The 15,022-nt window shown below is 42.5% G+C and overlaps 1 protein-coding gene across 3 annotated transcripts in view; it reads left to right on the top strand.

Annotated features, from left to right (window-relative positions):
* LOC311292860 (uncharacterized protein) overlaps positions 1 to 15,022 on the top strand; it is a 29,485-nt gene that overhangs the window by 11,606 nt on the left and 2,857 nt on the right. For all 3 annotated transcript variants that reach the window (XM_084412680.1, XM_084412681.1, XM_084412682.1), the window contains exons 7-14: positions 1,249 to 1,367; positions 1,973 to 2,138; positions 3,273 to 3,370; positions 6,173 to 6,244; positions 6,550 to 6,707; positions 7,442 to 7,955; positions 9,230 to 9,369; positions 13,409 to 14,025. In XM_084412680.1, the coding sequence (XP_084268806.1) occupies positions 1,249 to 1,367; positions 1,973 to 2,138; positions 3,273 to 3,370; positions 6,173 to 6,244; positions 6,550 to 6,707; positions 7,442 to 7,955; positions 9,230 to 9,369; positions 13,409 to 14,025 (1,884 nt within the window). The remainder of the gene's footprint in view (positions 1 to 1,248; positions 1,368 to 1,972; positions 2,139 to 3,272; positions 3,371 to 6,172; positions 6,245 to 6,549; positions 6,708 to 7,441; positions 7,956 to 9,229; positions 9,370 to 13,408; positions 14,026 to 15,022) is intronic.

Raw genomic sequence — 15,022 nt, 5'->3', positions numbered from 1 at the left:
TGGCGTCGCAGCGTCTCTAATGTTGGTTTGGTGAAGTCGAAGTGTGTGCTCAGAATGATGTGGTGTAATTCCCTCCAGAAGCGTCTCACACACACGAGTGTGTTCCCGAACACCAGCATCCGAACGCTAGAGAACACGACAGCGTTTACTGTGTTTCGTCTGACGCTCGAGACACACTCGTTTATGATGGAGGGAAAAACAGCCGCATTTAAGAAACTTACTGTTTATTACTCATATTCTGCACCAGTTTCCTGGGAAGTGATGATTTAATTTCATTTAATGTAATTTTACACTGTTAAATATACAGTTTTTGAAAGTAAAAAAAAGAAGAAATCATCTTATAATTTGATAGATGGAGTCAGTGTGAAGACGGCTCATGATTGCACTAATGATCATTAAGTGAATCAATCATAAACTAACTTTATCTGGACAATAACTTTATTCTAGATCTGCTGTAAAGCCTAAACACTCTCTGTTACTGTAATCTCCTGTTATCACTGTAAAGCTGCTGTGAAACTCTATATTGGTAAAGCGCTGTATAAATGAAGGAGACTCGACTATATTTAAATGTCAAACCACTGTAAAATCTGCTCATTTTAGCTGGAAATATTCAGCTAACAGGTTTTAGTTTAACATCTACGTCCGAGAGGTTCACATAGTCAGAACAAAATAGTAATTTCCCGACAGGTTTCTTTAAGTTTTTGCATCAAAAATACCAAAATGAGAAAATCTCTGCCTCTTGTTTTCAAAAGTCCATTTAAAAAGCTAAGAAAAATGTTTACTTTAACCTTTAAATTCTTCAGTACATTGCCAAAAACCGTATGTTGTTCTTGTTTTCCAGCACACACGTCTAAACATCCTTGTTCAGCAAAATGACTGAAGATATTAAGTCTTGTTTTATGAAAAATGCATCAAAATTAAGCGAGTTTGTGCGTAAAGTTTGTGCAGATCAAATATCTGTCAATCAAGTCAGAAAAATACAATTAATTCAGATTGAAAACAAGATTATTTTTCTGACATTGGCAGATATTTGTTCTTGTTTTAAACACAAACTCACTTCATTTTGATGAATTTTTACTTAATATCTTCAGTCATTTTGCTGCTTCTCCTGTAAATGAATCTTGATTTAAGAATGTTTAGATATTTGTGTGTGTGTTTACATTAGTGTTGTAAGTGTCATTCTCTAGCAGTTGAGCTACAGGAACAGATTTATTTGTGATTAGTAAATCAGTGCATGATTATCTGCAGATCGAAGGACATCGAGTCGACTGGTTTCAACGGTACGGCGGCGTTCATGGAGGTCCGGGTTCAGTCCATCGTGGTCGAGTTTATCCTCACTCATGTGGCCGAGCTTTTCCCTGGAACAGGTATTTTATCTTTCTTAAAGTCGGCCTGACTGGTCTTTTCTTCCCTATAGTGTCGTATATCGAGCGAAACGCTTCTGGAACAAGAACACATGTGGGCGGGACTTGATTGTGTCTGTGGGGAATTGGTTGGATGGTTGTGGTTTGCTATTGGTGGATCTCATGTGAGTGACAGGTTGCCCCGCCCACATCATCAGAGAAGAGAGAGATGTCATTCCTTATTTGAATTTTTTCTTTTTTTTTTCTTTATGTAAGTTATATATATACTCTTAAATCAAGATTCATTTACTGGAGAAGAAAAACTAATTCTGAAACATTTATGAAAATGAAGTGAGTTTCTGGAGTCAGAAAAATAAACTTAATTCAAAATGAAAATGAGATTATTTTTCTGACTCCATTGGCAGATATTAGTTCTTGTTTTAAACACAAACTCACTTCATTTTCATACATTTTCCAGACTCAATATCTTTAGTCATTTTGCTTCTTCTCCAGTAAATGAATCTTGATGTAAGAATGTTCAGATGTTTGTGCTGGAGAACGAGACAGAAACACTGAGGAAGAGCATGACTTCTGTGCAGGCTGAATGATAGTTTGATGTTTTAACACAGGATTGACTGTGGAGCGCCGGAAGTCTCTTCCATCACCCTCGATTCTGTCCGGTCATGAGGATCCTTTCTTCAAATCTCTTCCTCTACACTGTCCTGGGAACCTCAGTCCCGGAGACGGGCCTCCAGCCATGCGCTCGTACCACGCCATCATCGACGGCACTGACAAGTAAGACCGACCACACGTAAAGAGCATCTCAGTTTTTGTATTATTAGTATCGATGCTCCTCGCAACTGGATTTAAAGTGGTTTTAACATGGTGAACGGCATCTGCCTATTTTATTTTATTTTATTTTTTATAATTTTTTTTATTTTATTCTATCAAGTGTAACATTACTTCTATAAAATATGTGAGATTAGGATTAATGCATCCCCAATCAAGTTTAATTTTATTTTATTTTATTTTATTTTATTTTATTTTATTTTATTTTATTTTATTTCTTTTTTTATAATTTCTTTTTTTTATTCTATCAAGTGTAACATTACTTCTATAAAATATGTGAGATTAGGATTAGTGCATCCGCAATCAAGTTTAATTTAATTTAATTTAATTTAATTTAATTTAATTTAATTTAATTTAATTTAATTTAATTTTTAATTTAAATATTTCATGTTTTTGTATTTTTTATTTTATTTTATTTTATTTTATTTATCAAGTTGTAACATCACTACTATATGTAAGATTAGCATTAGTGCATCCCCAATCAAGTTTATTTACTATTTCATGTTTTTGTATTTTTATTTTATTTTATTTTATTTTATTTTATTTTATTTTATTTTATTTTATTTTATTTTATTTTATTTTATTTTATTTTATTTTACCAAGTGTAACATCACTACTATAAATATGTGAGATTAGCATTAGTGCATCACTGCATCCCCAATCAAGTTTATTTACTATTTCATGTTTTTGTATTGTTTTGTATTTTTTTATTTCCTGCTATTTTTATTTTATTTGATGCATCCCCAATCAAGTTTATATTTTATTTCATGTCATGTTATTTTTATTTTTTTAATTAATTTTTTTTTATTATTTTTTTTTATTTTATTTTATTTTATTTTACCTAGTGTAACATCGCTCACATCAAGAGAGTTGAGAAAAGTAACCCCAAAGATGCCCAAAAGTGAAATAATCATGATTTTGAGGATAATATAAAGCTATATACTGATGCTTTAACAGCACGCAGGTGTGAGGTGGATCCTGAGCTCACACTCACTCACTGATCATGCAGATTCATCGTGTGTGTGTGTGTGTGTGTGTGTGTGTGTGTGTGTGTGTGTGTGTGTGTGTGTGTGTGTTCAGGAGGAAGGGCTCTCTCAAAGGAAGGAAGTGGAAATCCATCTTTAATTTGGGCGGCCGACTCCACGATCCCCGCAAGAAGAGCAAATACTGTCCTAAAGGTACGAGCGCAAAACTGCCGAACTACAGATGCTTTCTGCACAGGGTTCGTACGATGAGCTACAGATGCTTTCTGCACAGGGTTCGTACGATGAGCTACAGATGCTTTCTGCACAGGGTTCGTACGATGAGCTATAGATGCTTTCTGCACAGGGTTCGTACGATGAGCTATAGATGCTTTCTGCACAGGGTTCGTACGATGAGCTACAGATGCTTTCTGCACAGGGTTCGTACGATGAGCTACAGATGCTTTCTGCACAGGGTTCGTACGATGAGCTACAGATGCTTTCTGCACAGGGTTCGTACGATGAGCTACAGATGCTTTCTGCACAGGGTTCGTACGATGAGCTACAGATGCTTTCTGCACAGGGTTCGTACGATGAGCTATAGATGCTTTCTGCACAGGGTTCGTACGATGAGCTACAGATGCTTTCTGCACAGGGTTCGTACGATGAGCTATAGATGCTTTCTGCACAGGGTTCGTACGATGAGCTACAGATGCTTTCTGCACAGGGTTCGTACGATGAGCTACAGATGCTTTCTGCACAGGGTTCGTACGATGAGCTATAGATGCTTTCTGCACAGGGTTCGTACGATGAGCTACAGATGCTTTCTGCACAGGGTTCGTACGATGAGCTACAGATGCTTTCTGCACAGGGTTCGTACGATGAGCTACAGATGCTTTCTGCACAGGGTTCGTACGATGAGCTATAGATGCTTTCTGCACAGGGTTCGTACGATGAGCTACAGATGCTTTCTGCACAGGGTTCGTACGATGAGCTACAGATGCTTTCTGCACAGGGTTCGTACGATGAGCTACAGATGCTTTCTGCACAGGGTTCGTACGATGAGCTACAGATGCTTTCTGCACAGGGTTCGTACGATGAGCTACAGATGCTTTCTGCACAGGGTTCGTACGATGAGCTACAGATGCTTTCTGCACAGGGTTCGTACGATGAGCTATAGATGCTTTCTGCACAGGGTTCGTACGATGAGCTACAGATGCTTTCTGCACAGGGTTCGTACGATGAGCTATAGATGCTTTCTGCACAGGGTTCGTACGATGAGCTATAGATGCTTTCTGCACAGGGTTCGTACGATGAGCTATAGATGCTTTCTGCACAGGGTTCGTACGATGAGCTATAGATGCTTTCTGCACAGGGTTCGTACGATGAGCTATAGATGCTTTCTGCACAGGGTTCGTACGATGAGCTACAGATGCTTTCTGCACAGGGTTCGTACGATGAGCTACAGATGCTTTCTGCACAGGGTTCGTACGATGAGCTATAGATGCTTTCTGCACAGGGTTTGTACGATGAGCTACAGATGCTTTCTGCACAGGGTTCGTACGATGAGCTACAGATGCTTTCTGCACAGGGTTCGTACGATGAGCTATAGATGCTTTCTGCACAGGGTTCGTACGATGAGCTATAGATGCTTTCTGCACAGGGTTCGTACGATGAGCTACAGATGCTTTCTGCACAGGGTTCGTACGATGAGCTATAGATGCTTTCTGCACAGGGTTCGTACGATGAGCTACAGATGCTTTCTGCACAGGGTTCGTACGATGAGCTACAGATGCTTTCTGCACAGGGTTCGTACGATGAGCTATAGATGCTTTCTGCACAGGGTTCGTACGATGAGCTACAGATGCTTTCTGCACAGGGTTCGTACGATGAGCTACAGATGCTTTCTGCACAGGGTTCGTACGATGAGCTACAGATGCTTTCTGCACAGGGTTCGTACGATGAGCTATAGATGCTTTCTGCACAGGGTTCGTACGATGAGCTACAGATGCTTTCTGCACAGGGTTCGTACGATGAGCTACAGATGCTTTCTGCACAGGGTTCGTACGATGAGCTACAGATGCTTTCTGCACAGGGTTCGTACGATGAGCTACAGATGCTTTCTGCACAGGGTTCGTACGATGAGCTATAGATGCTTTCTGCACAGGGTTCGTACGATGAGCTACAGATGCTTTCTGCACAGGGTTCGTACGATGAGCTACAGATGCTTTCTGCACAGGGTTCGTACGATGAGCTACAGATGCTTTCTGCACAGGGTTCGTACGATGAGCTACAGATGCTTTCTGCACAGGGTTCGTACGATGAGCTATAGATGCTTTCTGCACAGGGTTCGTACGATGAGCTATAGATGCTTTCTGCACAGGGTTCGTACGATGAGCTATAGATGCTTTCTGCACAGGGTTCGTACGATGAGCTCAAAGCGCTTGAATTTAAGTCCTGGAAAACCTTTTGAAAACAGCCACATTTCTGAAGAGGTGCTTGAAAAGTGCTTGAATTATTGAAAGACAATATATGTGAAATTAGTGTTTAATTTCATCGATTAAATCTTTTCACGCTAGATGAACGCTGCAGCTCGTTTGATATATGGGCATGATACTATAAATATACATTTATTTCCATAGAAATAAATTCATTCTTCAGGTCAATCATATATTCATGAGGGAAAAATAATCAGTTTGAATAAGGAAAGCGATATCTTTGTCATAGTATCCTTTCAGTGTTTAAAGTCACCGCAGTCGTTGCATGTGCGCACTTTATTTCTACCATTTTGTTTATTGGTTTATTTTTATTAATCTATTTACCTTTTTTTTTTTAATTTGAAGGTAGTAAAGATATTGTTTGATTAGTGAGATCTCTGATTGTCGTCTTTGAAAACCAAAAAAAGTAGTCCTGGATTTTCATTTGTCAGTATCTGTAGAGTATCTGATAACTATGAACCCTTCCTCTCACATCTAATGCTCTCGTTTCTCTTCATCTTCACTTGATCTCGACGCACAGACAAAGAGAAGACGACGCTGAGGCCTGCGAAGAGCATGGACTCTCTGAGCTCCGGCCCGTTCCCAGCAGAAGGTATGAGGAGATTCATCACACAGTAAAGGATCACCTGTTTGCGTGGATTGATTAAACATGTACACTACAAGTCAAACGTTTGGGATCAACGCATTTTTAATGTTTTTAAAAGAGTCTCTTCTGCTCACCAAGGCTGCATTTATTTGATTAAAAATAGAAAAAAAAAACAGTAATATTGTGAAATATTATGACAAATTAAAATGACTGTTTTCTATTTTAATATATTTTGAAAATGTAATTTATTCCTTTGATCAACCGATCCAATACGTTTTGACTGGTAGCATGTTTGTTTTCATGTCTCTCAGATTCGAAACATCCTCCAGCTCATCTTCCTCCTCTGCTTTTGCCCTCGGCCTCGGGCAGCTCAGAGGGCGTGGCTTCTGCCGGAGGGGGCGTGGCTTCTGCCGGAGGGGGCGTGTCCAGCGGATACGCGGTGACGTACAGACGGACGGGCGGAGCTCAGGTCAGTATGTTTTTTTTTTTTTTTTTTATTAATTCAATGCCATGAGAACAAGAGGGATTACATATTCACATTATCACATTAACATTAGCTGCCAGGAAATGAAAGAATGCACTTTTATGATGGACAGATGCACTTTTATGATGGATAGATGCTCTTTTATGATGGACAGATGCACTTTTATCATTGATAGATGCACTTTTATGATGGACAGATGCACTTTTATGATGGATAGATGCGCTTTTATGATGGATAGATGCACTTTTATGATGGATAGATGCACTTTTATGATGGACAGATGCACTTTTATGATGGATAGATGCTCTTTTATGATGGACAGATGCACTTTTATCATTGATAGATGCACTTTTATGATGGACAGATGCACTTTTATGATGGATAGATGCGCTTTTATGATGGATAGATGCGCTTTTATCATTGATAGATGGACTTTTATGATGGATAGATGCATTTTTTTGATGGATAGATGCACTTTTATCATTGATAGATGCACTTTTTTGAGCTTCAATCTGTTGGTTGCAATCCACTGCAATTATAAAGCTTGGAAGATCCAGGACATTTTTTAATATAACTCTGATTCTATTCGTCTAAAAGAAGAATGTAAAAAAAACCTAGGATGGCTTGAGGGAGAGTAAATCATGGGATAATTTTCATTTTAAAGTTAACTACTCCTTTAACACAAAACTTATTTGTCAATCTCCATGTTTCGAGCTCAGGTCAGTATGGTGAGCGGAGGGACTCCGGGAACGTACAGCCGTCTGGACTCTGGGGGCGGAGCCAATGGGGCAGAGGGGGCGTCGCTGGGCCAGCAATCCAGATCGCCAGCAATGACCAGCAAAGCGGACCGGCGCGCCGGGATCCACATCTCCGGGCCTTTTTCCGTGACCGTCCCGCTTCACATCACATCTGGACTGGCTCTGGGAGTGTTACACGGCGGCTGGAACGAGAGAGAGCAAACCGCGGAGGAAGACGAGGACGTTAAGAGCACCGATGGGAGCAAACATGATGATGTTCCCGACGAGAGTAAGAGAGAAATCAGTGCTTGCCTAGAAGAAGGTCAGGTGGTTTGTGGGAAGAATATGGCGGATATTAAGGAAGAAACTGTGCCAGAAGAAGGAGACGCACCGAGTGTCAAAGAAGATCAGAGTCTGAATCAAGAGTCGGTGAAGGAGACGGAAGAAGATCCAATGCCAGAGGTCAAAGAGGAAGCCCCAGATGAGGATTACATGGGTAATATTTTGATTATCATTCACTGAATTGTTTTCACAATTTAGTTTTGCAGTGCTTTCATAGTAAATTAAAAATTCTTCCTCAGTTTATTAAAATCTTAAAGTCCCCCTGTAGTCAATAATTTTATCCGTTAAAACTCATGTTTGATCACCAAAATGACACATTTAAAAGTTTTTTCCTTTGCCTTAAAATATCGAAACCCTTGCCTCATTTAGTATGCACGGTTCTATGAATATGCGAATGAGCCCCGCCTCCACTCACTCACTCACTCAGAGATCCACTGGTTGACGATCACACGTTGATCTGATTGGTTACAAGGTAGTTTGTGACGTCAGAAACACCAGCGATTTCAAAGCATGTCTTTGGTTCACTGCAGTTTTAAGGAGGAAATACTCAGCAATGGTGTCGACTTATGAATTTACACATGGTTTGTCTTAAAGCGTATTAAAAACACCACATAGACACATAAACAACAGTAAAAGCTGTTTTTATTTACCACAGGGGGACTTTATAAAGGGCACCTATTATGCCTCTTTTCACAAGCTGTAAAATAGGTCTCTGATGTCCCCAGAGTGTGTGTGAAGTTTTAGCTCAAAATACCCAACAGATAATTTTTTACAGCATGTTTAAATTGTCACTTTTTGGGGCTCAGAAAACACGCCGTTTTAGTGTGTATCCCTTTAAATGCAAATGAGCTGCTGCTGCTGCCGCACAGGGGGCGGAGCCTCACGAGCTCGTGCTCAGAGCCAGGACAATCTCATCTCACAGAATGATAATGTCAGAACAGAAACTCTCAGTAGCTGTGTTCATTTCGACCCGGAGTCGGACAATAATGCCTACAGAGCCAGAGAATATATGCTGTATGGAGATAGAACAGGTATAGTTTAGTTTAATTACGGTTATAACGTATTTGTCATCTGCTTTTACCTACTATTAATACAAGCCTGCTGTAAACTGCAATGTCAGTCAATAGTTGTGCATGTGCAAAAGTACGTCACATTGCCCCGAATCTGAAAACGGCTTGTTCTGAGACACTGCTTATAATTTATGGGGATTAAATAAAAGCACTGGTGGATTTTGATCATTATAGGGTGGTTATGTACACACTGTCAACACATATGTATGTTCAAACACCATGTAAAAGTGAATTTTGCATAATAGGTGCCCTTTAAATAATTTCCAAATAGAAAGGAGATGTTGAATCCTCATTACATGAAATAGTGTGTGATAGAAAATGATGGCAGATGTGATTCTGTGAATGGTTTTTCCCACAGAGATGAGAGGAAACCCCCTCCCAGCGCCGGTCAGTCCGCGCTACTACGAGGACATGGAGTTTCCAGACCAGGACCTTCCGCTGGATCTACAGGAGGCGTTTGGGTTCCTGGACTCGATGGACAACTGTGCTTCAAACCAGGTGTGTATACGTCTCATTGCTGCTTGTCCACTCTCTAGTGAGCGTCTGCTGTCTACATGAGCAGCACAACTGCTCTCCATTGAATTCTGTGGTTTTACGTATCAGAACATAATAAATATCATCTGGTCTTCTGCAGGTCTTAAAATTAGGTAAATACAACCTCAGATTGACTGGGCCGGTGCAACACCTTGATTCCTTTCTTCTTCAGCGGTTCTGTTGTAGATTTTGTTAGTGTTCTTGGGATCATTGTCCTGTTGCATGACCCACTTTCAGCCAAGCTTTAGCTGTCGGACAGTCGGCCTCACATTTGACTTTTTTAGGTTTAGGAGTGTATTTATGGGAATTTTTGACCATTCTTCTAGAAGCACTTTACCACGCTTTACACCACTGCATCCCACGCTTTACACCACTGCATCCCACGCTTTACACCACTGCATCCCACGCTTTACGCCACTGCATCCCACGCTTTACGCCACTGCATCCCACGCTTTACTCCACTGCATCCCACGCTTTACGCCACTGCATCCCACGCTTTACGCCACTGCATCCCACGCTTTACGCCACTGCATCCCACGCTTTACATCACTGCATCCCACGCTTTACTCCACTGCATCCCACGCTTTACCCCACTGCATCCCACGCTTTACATCACTGCATCCCACGCTTTACGCCACTGCATCCCACGCTTTACATCACTGCATCCCACGCTTTACTCCACTGCATCCCACGCTTTACATCACTGCATCCCACGCTTTACTCCACTGCATCCCACGCTTTACACAACTGCATCCCACGCTTTACACCACTGCATCCCACGCTTTTTCCCACGCTTTACTCCACTGCATCCCACGCTTTACCCCACTGCATCCCACGCTTTACGCCACTGCACCCCACGCTTTACCCCACTGCATCCCACGCTTTACGCCACTGCATCCCACACTTTACGCCACTGCATCCCACGCTTTACCCCACTGCACCCCACGCTTTACACCACTGCATCCCACGCTTTACACCACTGCATCCCACGCTTTACGCCACTGCATCCCACGCTTTACCCCACTGCACCCCACGCTTTACACCACTGCATCCCACGCTTTACACCACTGCATCCCACGCTTTACTCCACTGCATCCCACGCTTTACTCCACTGCATCCCACGCTTTACCCCACTGCATCCCACGCTTTACGCCACTGCATCCCACACTTTACGCCACTGCATCCCACACTTTACGCCACTGCATCCCACGCTTTACCCCACTGCATCCCACGCTTTACGCCACTGCACCCCACGCTTTACACCACTGCATCCCACGCTTTACGCCACTGCATCCCACGCTTTACCCCACTGCATCCCACGCTTTACCCCACTGCATCCCACGCTTTACACCACTGCACCCCAAGCTTTACAGCACTGCATCCCACACTTTACGCCACTGCATCCCACACTTTACGCCACTGCATCCCACGCTTTACACCACTGCATCCCACACTTTACGCCACTGCATCCCACGCTTTACACCACTGCATCCCACACTTTACGCCACTGCATCCCACACTTTACACAACTGCATCCCACGCTTTACACCACTGCATCCCACGCTTTACACAACTGCATCCCACGCTTTACACCACTGCATCCCACGCTTTACTCCACTGCATCCCACGCTTTACTCCACTGCATCCCACGCTTTACTCCACTGCATCCCACGCTTTACCCCACTGCATCCCACGCTTTACGCCACTGCACCCCACGCTTTACCCCACTGCATCCCACGCTTTACGCCACTGCACCCCACGCTTTACCCCACTGCATCCCACGCTTTACCCCACTGCATCCCACGCTTTACGCCACTGCATCCCACGCTTTACCCCACTGCATCCCACGCTTTACGCCACTGCATCCCACACTTTACGCCACTGCATCCCACGCTTTACCCCACTGCACCCCACGCTTTACACCACTGCATCCCACGCTTTACACCACTGCATCCCACGCTTTACTCCACTGCATCCCACGCTTTACTCCACTGCATCCCACGCTTTACCCCACTGCATCCCACACTTTACGCCACTGCATCCCACGCTTTACCCCACTGCATCCCACGCTTTACGCCACTGCACCCCACGCTTTACACCACTGCACCCCAAGCTTTACAGCACTGCATCCCACACTTTACGCCACTGCATCCCACACTTTACGCCACTGCATCCCACGCTTTACACCACTGCATCCCACACTTTACGCCACTGCATCCCACGCTTTACACCACTGCATCCCACACTTTACGCCACTGCATCCCACACTTTACGCCACTGCATCCCACGCTTTACATCACTGCATCCCACGCTTTACACCACTGCATCCCACGCTTTACTCCACTGCATCCCACGCTTTACTCCACTGCATCCCACGCTTTACCCCACTGCATCCCACACTTTACGCCACTGCATCCCACGCTTTACCCCACTGCATCCCACGCTTTACGCCACTGCACCCCACGCTTTACACCACTGCACCCCAAGCTTTACAGCACTGCATCCCACACTTTACGCCACTGCATCCCACACTTTACGCCACTGCATCCCACGCTTTACACCACTGCATCCCACACTTTACGCCACTGCATCCCACGCTTTACACCACTGCATCCCACACTTTACGCCACTGCATCCCACACTTTACGCCACTGCATCCCACGCTTTACACCACTCGGCCATGGAAACCCATTCCATGAAGCTCTACGCACTGTTCTTGGGCTAATCTGAAGGCCACACAAAGTTTGGAGGTCTGTAGCTATTGACTCTGCAATAAGTTGGCGACTTCTGCGCCCTTCCAAACATGACACACTTCTCCTGTCTTTTTCTAACTCTACTGTTATGAACTTTAACTTTTAACATGTTAAGGTCTGTAGAGTCTGAGGTGTAGCTCTTGGGTGTTTTGCGATTTCTGTATGTATTTGGGGGCGGAGCTATCAATATGGGTAGTTTTGCGATTTCTTTAAGCATTGCACGGTCTGACCTTTGCTGGGACGTCCACTCCTGGGAAGATTGGCAACTGTCTTGAATGTTGATGATGGATTTCAGTTTGTTTGGAAATGCCCGTATAACCCTTCTTAGATTGATGGCAGCAACAATTGCTTCTCTAAGATCATTTCTGATATCTTTCCTCTTGGCATTGTGCTTTAACACACACCTGACGGCTCCAGACCAGCAAACTGGCAAAACTTCTGCTTTTATAGAGGTGAACGCACTTGCTGATGATTAATTAATCTGCTACTTACCTTCTTAATCCCTACAGAAGTAGTAAGACTTAGTTTGTCACTCATGGCTTCTTCATTTTGGCTTTATTTTTGTTAAATAAATAATGACGTGATATGTCGTGTTGTTGTTCATCTGAAGTTGTATTTACTTCATTTTAAGACCTGCTAAGGACCAGATCATTTTTATTATGCTCTGATACGTAAAACCATGGAATTCAAAAGTGTCCTGTCTTTTTCACATTACTACGCACACATATTATATATTTACAGATTTGTATATTAGATGCGATTAATCGGGATCAATCGATTAGACAGCACTAATAATAATAATAATAATAATAATAACTAATAACTAATAATAAATCGTTGCGACGGAAGCAAATCAATCAAAACTAACTTTAGATGGAAAATAACTTAACTCTGCTATAAAGCCAAAACAATATCTGTTACCTTAAATTATACGCTTATCTCTGTGAAGCTGCTTTGAAACAATCTACGTTGTTAAAAGCGCTATATAAATGAAGATGACTTGACTTGACTTGACTTGACTAATAATAAAATAATTTGTTTATTATTTATGATAATTTAATTTGCATTATTTATTAAAATATTTTCAAATAAAATAAGTTAAAGTCCCCCTGTAGTCAATAATTAGTTAAAATGTGTAGTTTAATACTGTTGGCTTTTGTTTGAATCAGTGTTGAATCAGTGTTTATTTTGTCTCTCGATGCTCCTCTTGCTGCATCTGACGTCTGTCTCGCTTTCTCTCCGTTTGCCAGGTTGAGTTTTCAGTCGAAGCACCTTGTTTCGAAATGGAATACGAGGAAGAGGAAGATCAAAACCAGGATAATCGGGCCGTTTCATGCTCATTGCAAAACTGCACTAGTGACTCTGAAACACCGGCAGCCAAAATCATCAGCCCGTCATTCGCACACAGGCTTATTCCTGGGAAATCACACAGTTTGCCTTATAAGTCCCGCCCCTTCCTACCAGCTCTGTCATTATCATCATCAGACGACGACGACTACAGCCCTGGTGATGATGATGATGATGAGTCTGATAAAGGGTCTGAATATGAGGACATGTTTTGTCACAGTCTCCCATCCAGTCGGTGTTTTCAGGGTCTCTCTTGGTCGGGTCCAGAAACCACCGTTGACACTCCTGCTAGCAGCGATGTAGCGGTTCACTGCAGTAACCAATCAGATTGCTTAGATGGGATGCAAAACGTACTTCCTCCAGAGAACAGTAAAGATGCCGACCAATCGGAAGACGTGATTCCTACCGCTCCTACATTGACAGACAATAGTGAAAATGCTTTTCATCTCAGTTCAGGTGTATTAAAGACGGATGAAAACGAGAAAGAAGAGGATGCTGGGAATGAGAAACACACGTTGACGTAAGTACCTGAAGCATATGAATTTATAATCTCTTCTGCTAGTCTCCATTTGTGTTTCAAGTTACAAAGACTTTTTATGTTGAGTTGGATGTGTAGTTCTTGTGTAATATTGGTTACACTTTATTTTAAGGTGTCGTTGTTACAGTGTAATTATATATTTTAGTACTGAGTAATATTATTTAACTACATGTACTTACTATAGGGTTAGGGTTGGATTAGGATTTGGTTGAGGGTTAGTTGCATGTAATTATGCATAGTTTACTGTTCATGTAACATACAGTGGGTACGGAAAGTATTCAGACCCCCTTACATTTTTCACTCTTTGTTATATTGCAGCCATTTGCTAAAATCATTTAAGTTTAAAAAAAAAATTCCTCATTGTTGTACACACAGCACCCCATATTGACAGAAAAACACAGAATTGTTGACATTTTTGCACATTTATTAAAAAAGAAAAACTGAACTATCACATGGTCCTAAGTATTCAGACCCTTTGCTCAGTATTTAGTAGAAGCACCCTTTTGATCTAATACAGCCATGATTCTTTTTGGGAAAGATGCAACAAGTTTTTCACACCTGGATTTGGGTATCCTCTGCCATTCCTCCTTGCAGATCCTCTCCAGTTCTGTCCGGTTGGATGGTAAACGTTGGTGGACTGGACAGCCATTTTCAGGTCTCTCCAGAGATGCTCAATTGGGTTTAAGTCAGGGCTCTGGCTGGGCCATTCAAGAACAGTCACGGAGTTGTTGTGAAGCCACTCCTGCGTTATTTTAGCTGTGTGCTTAGGGTCATTGTCTTGTTGGAAGGTGAACCTTCGGCCCAGTCTGAGGTCCAGAGCACTCTGGAGAAGGTTTTCGTCCGGGATATCCCTGTACTTGGCCGCATTCATCTTTCCCTCGATTGCAACCAGTCGTCCTGTCCCTGCAGCTGAAAAACACCCCCACAGCATGATGCTGCCACCACCATGCTTCACTGTTGAGACTGTATTGGACAGGTG

This window comes from Rutilus rutilus, assembly GCF_951802725.1.
Source record: "Rutilus rutilus genome assembly, chromosome: 6".
NCBI lineage: Eukaryota > Metazoa > Chordata > Actinopteri > Cypriniformes > Leuciscidae > Rutilus > Rutilus rutilus.
This window is presented reverse-complemented; position numbering and strand designations above follow the sequence as displayed.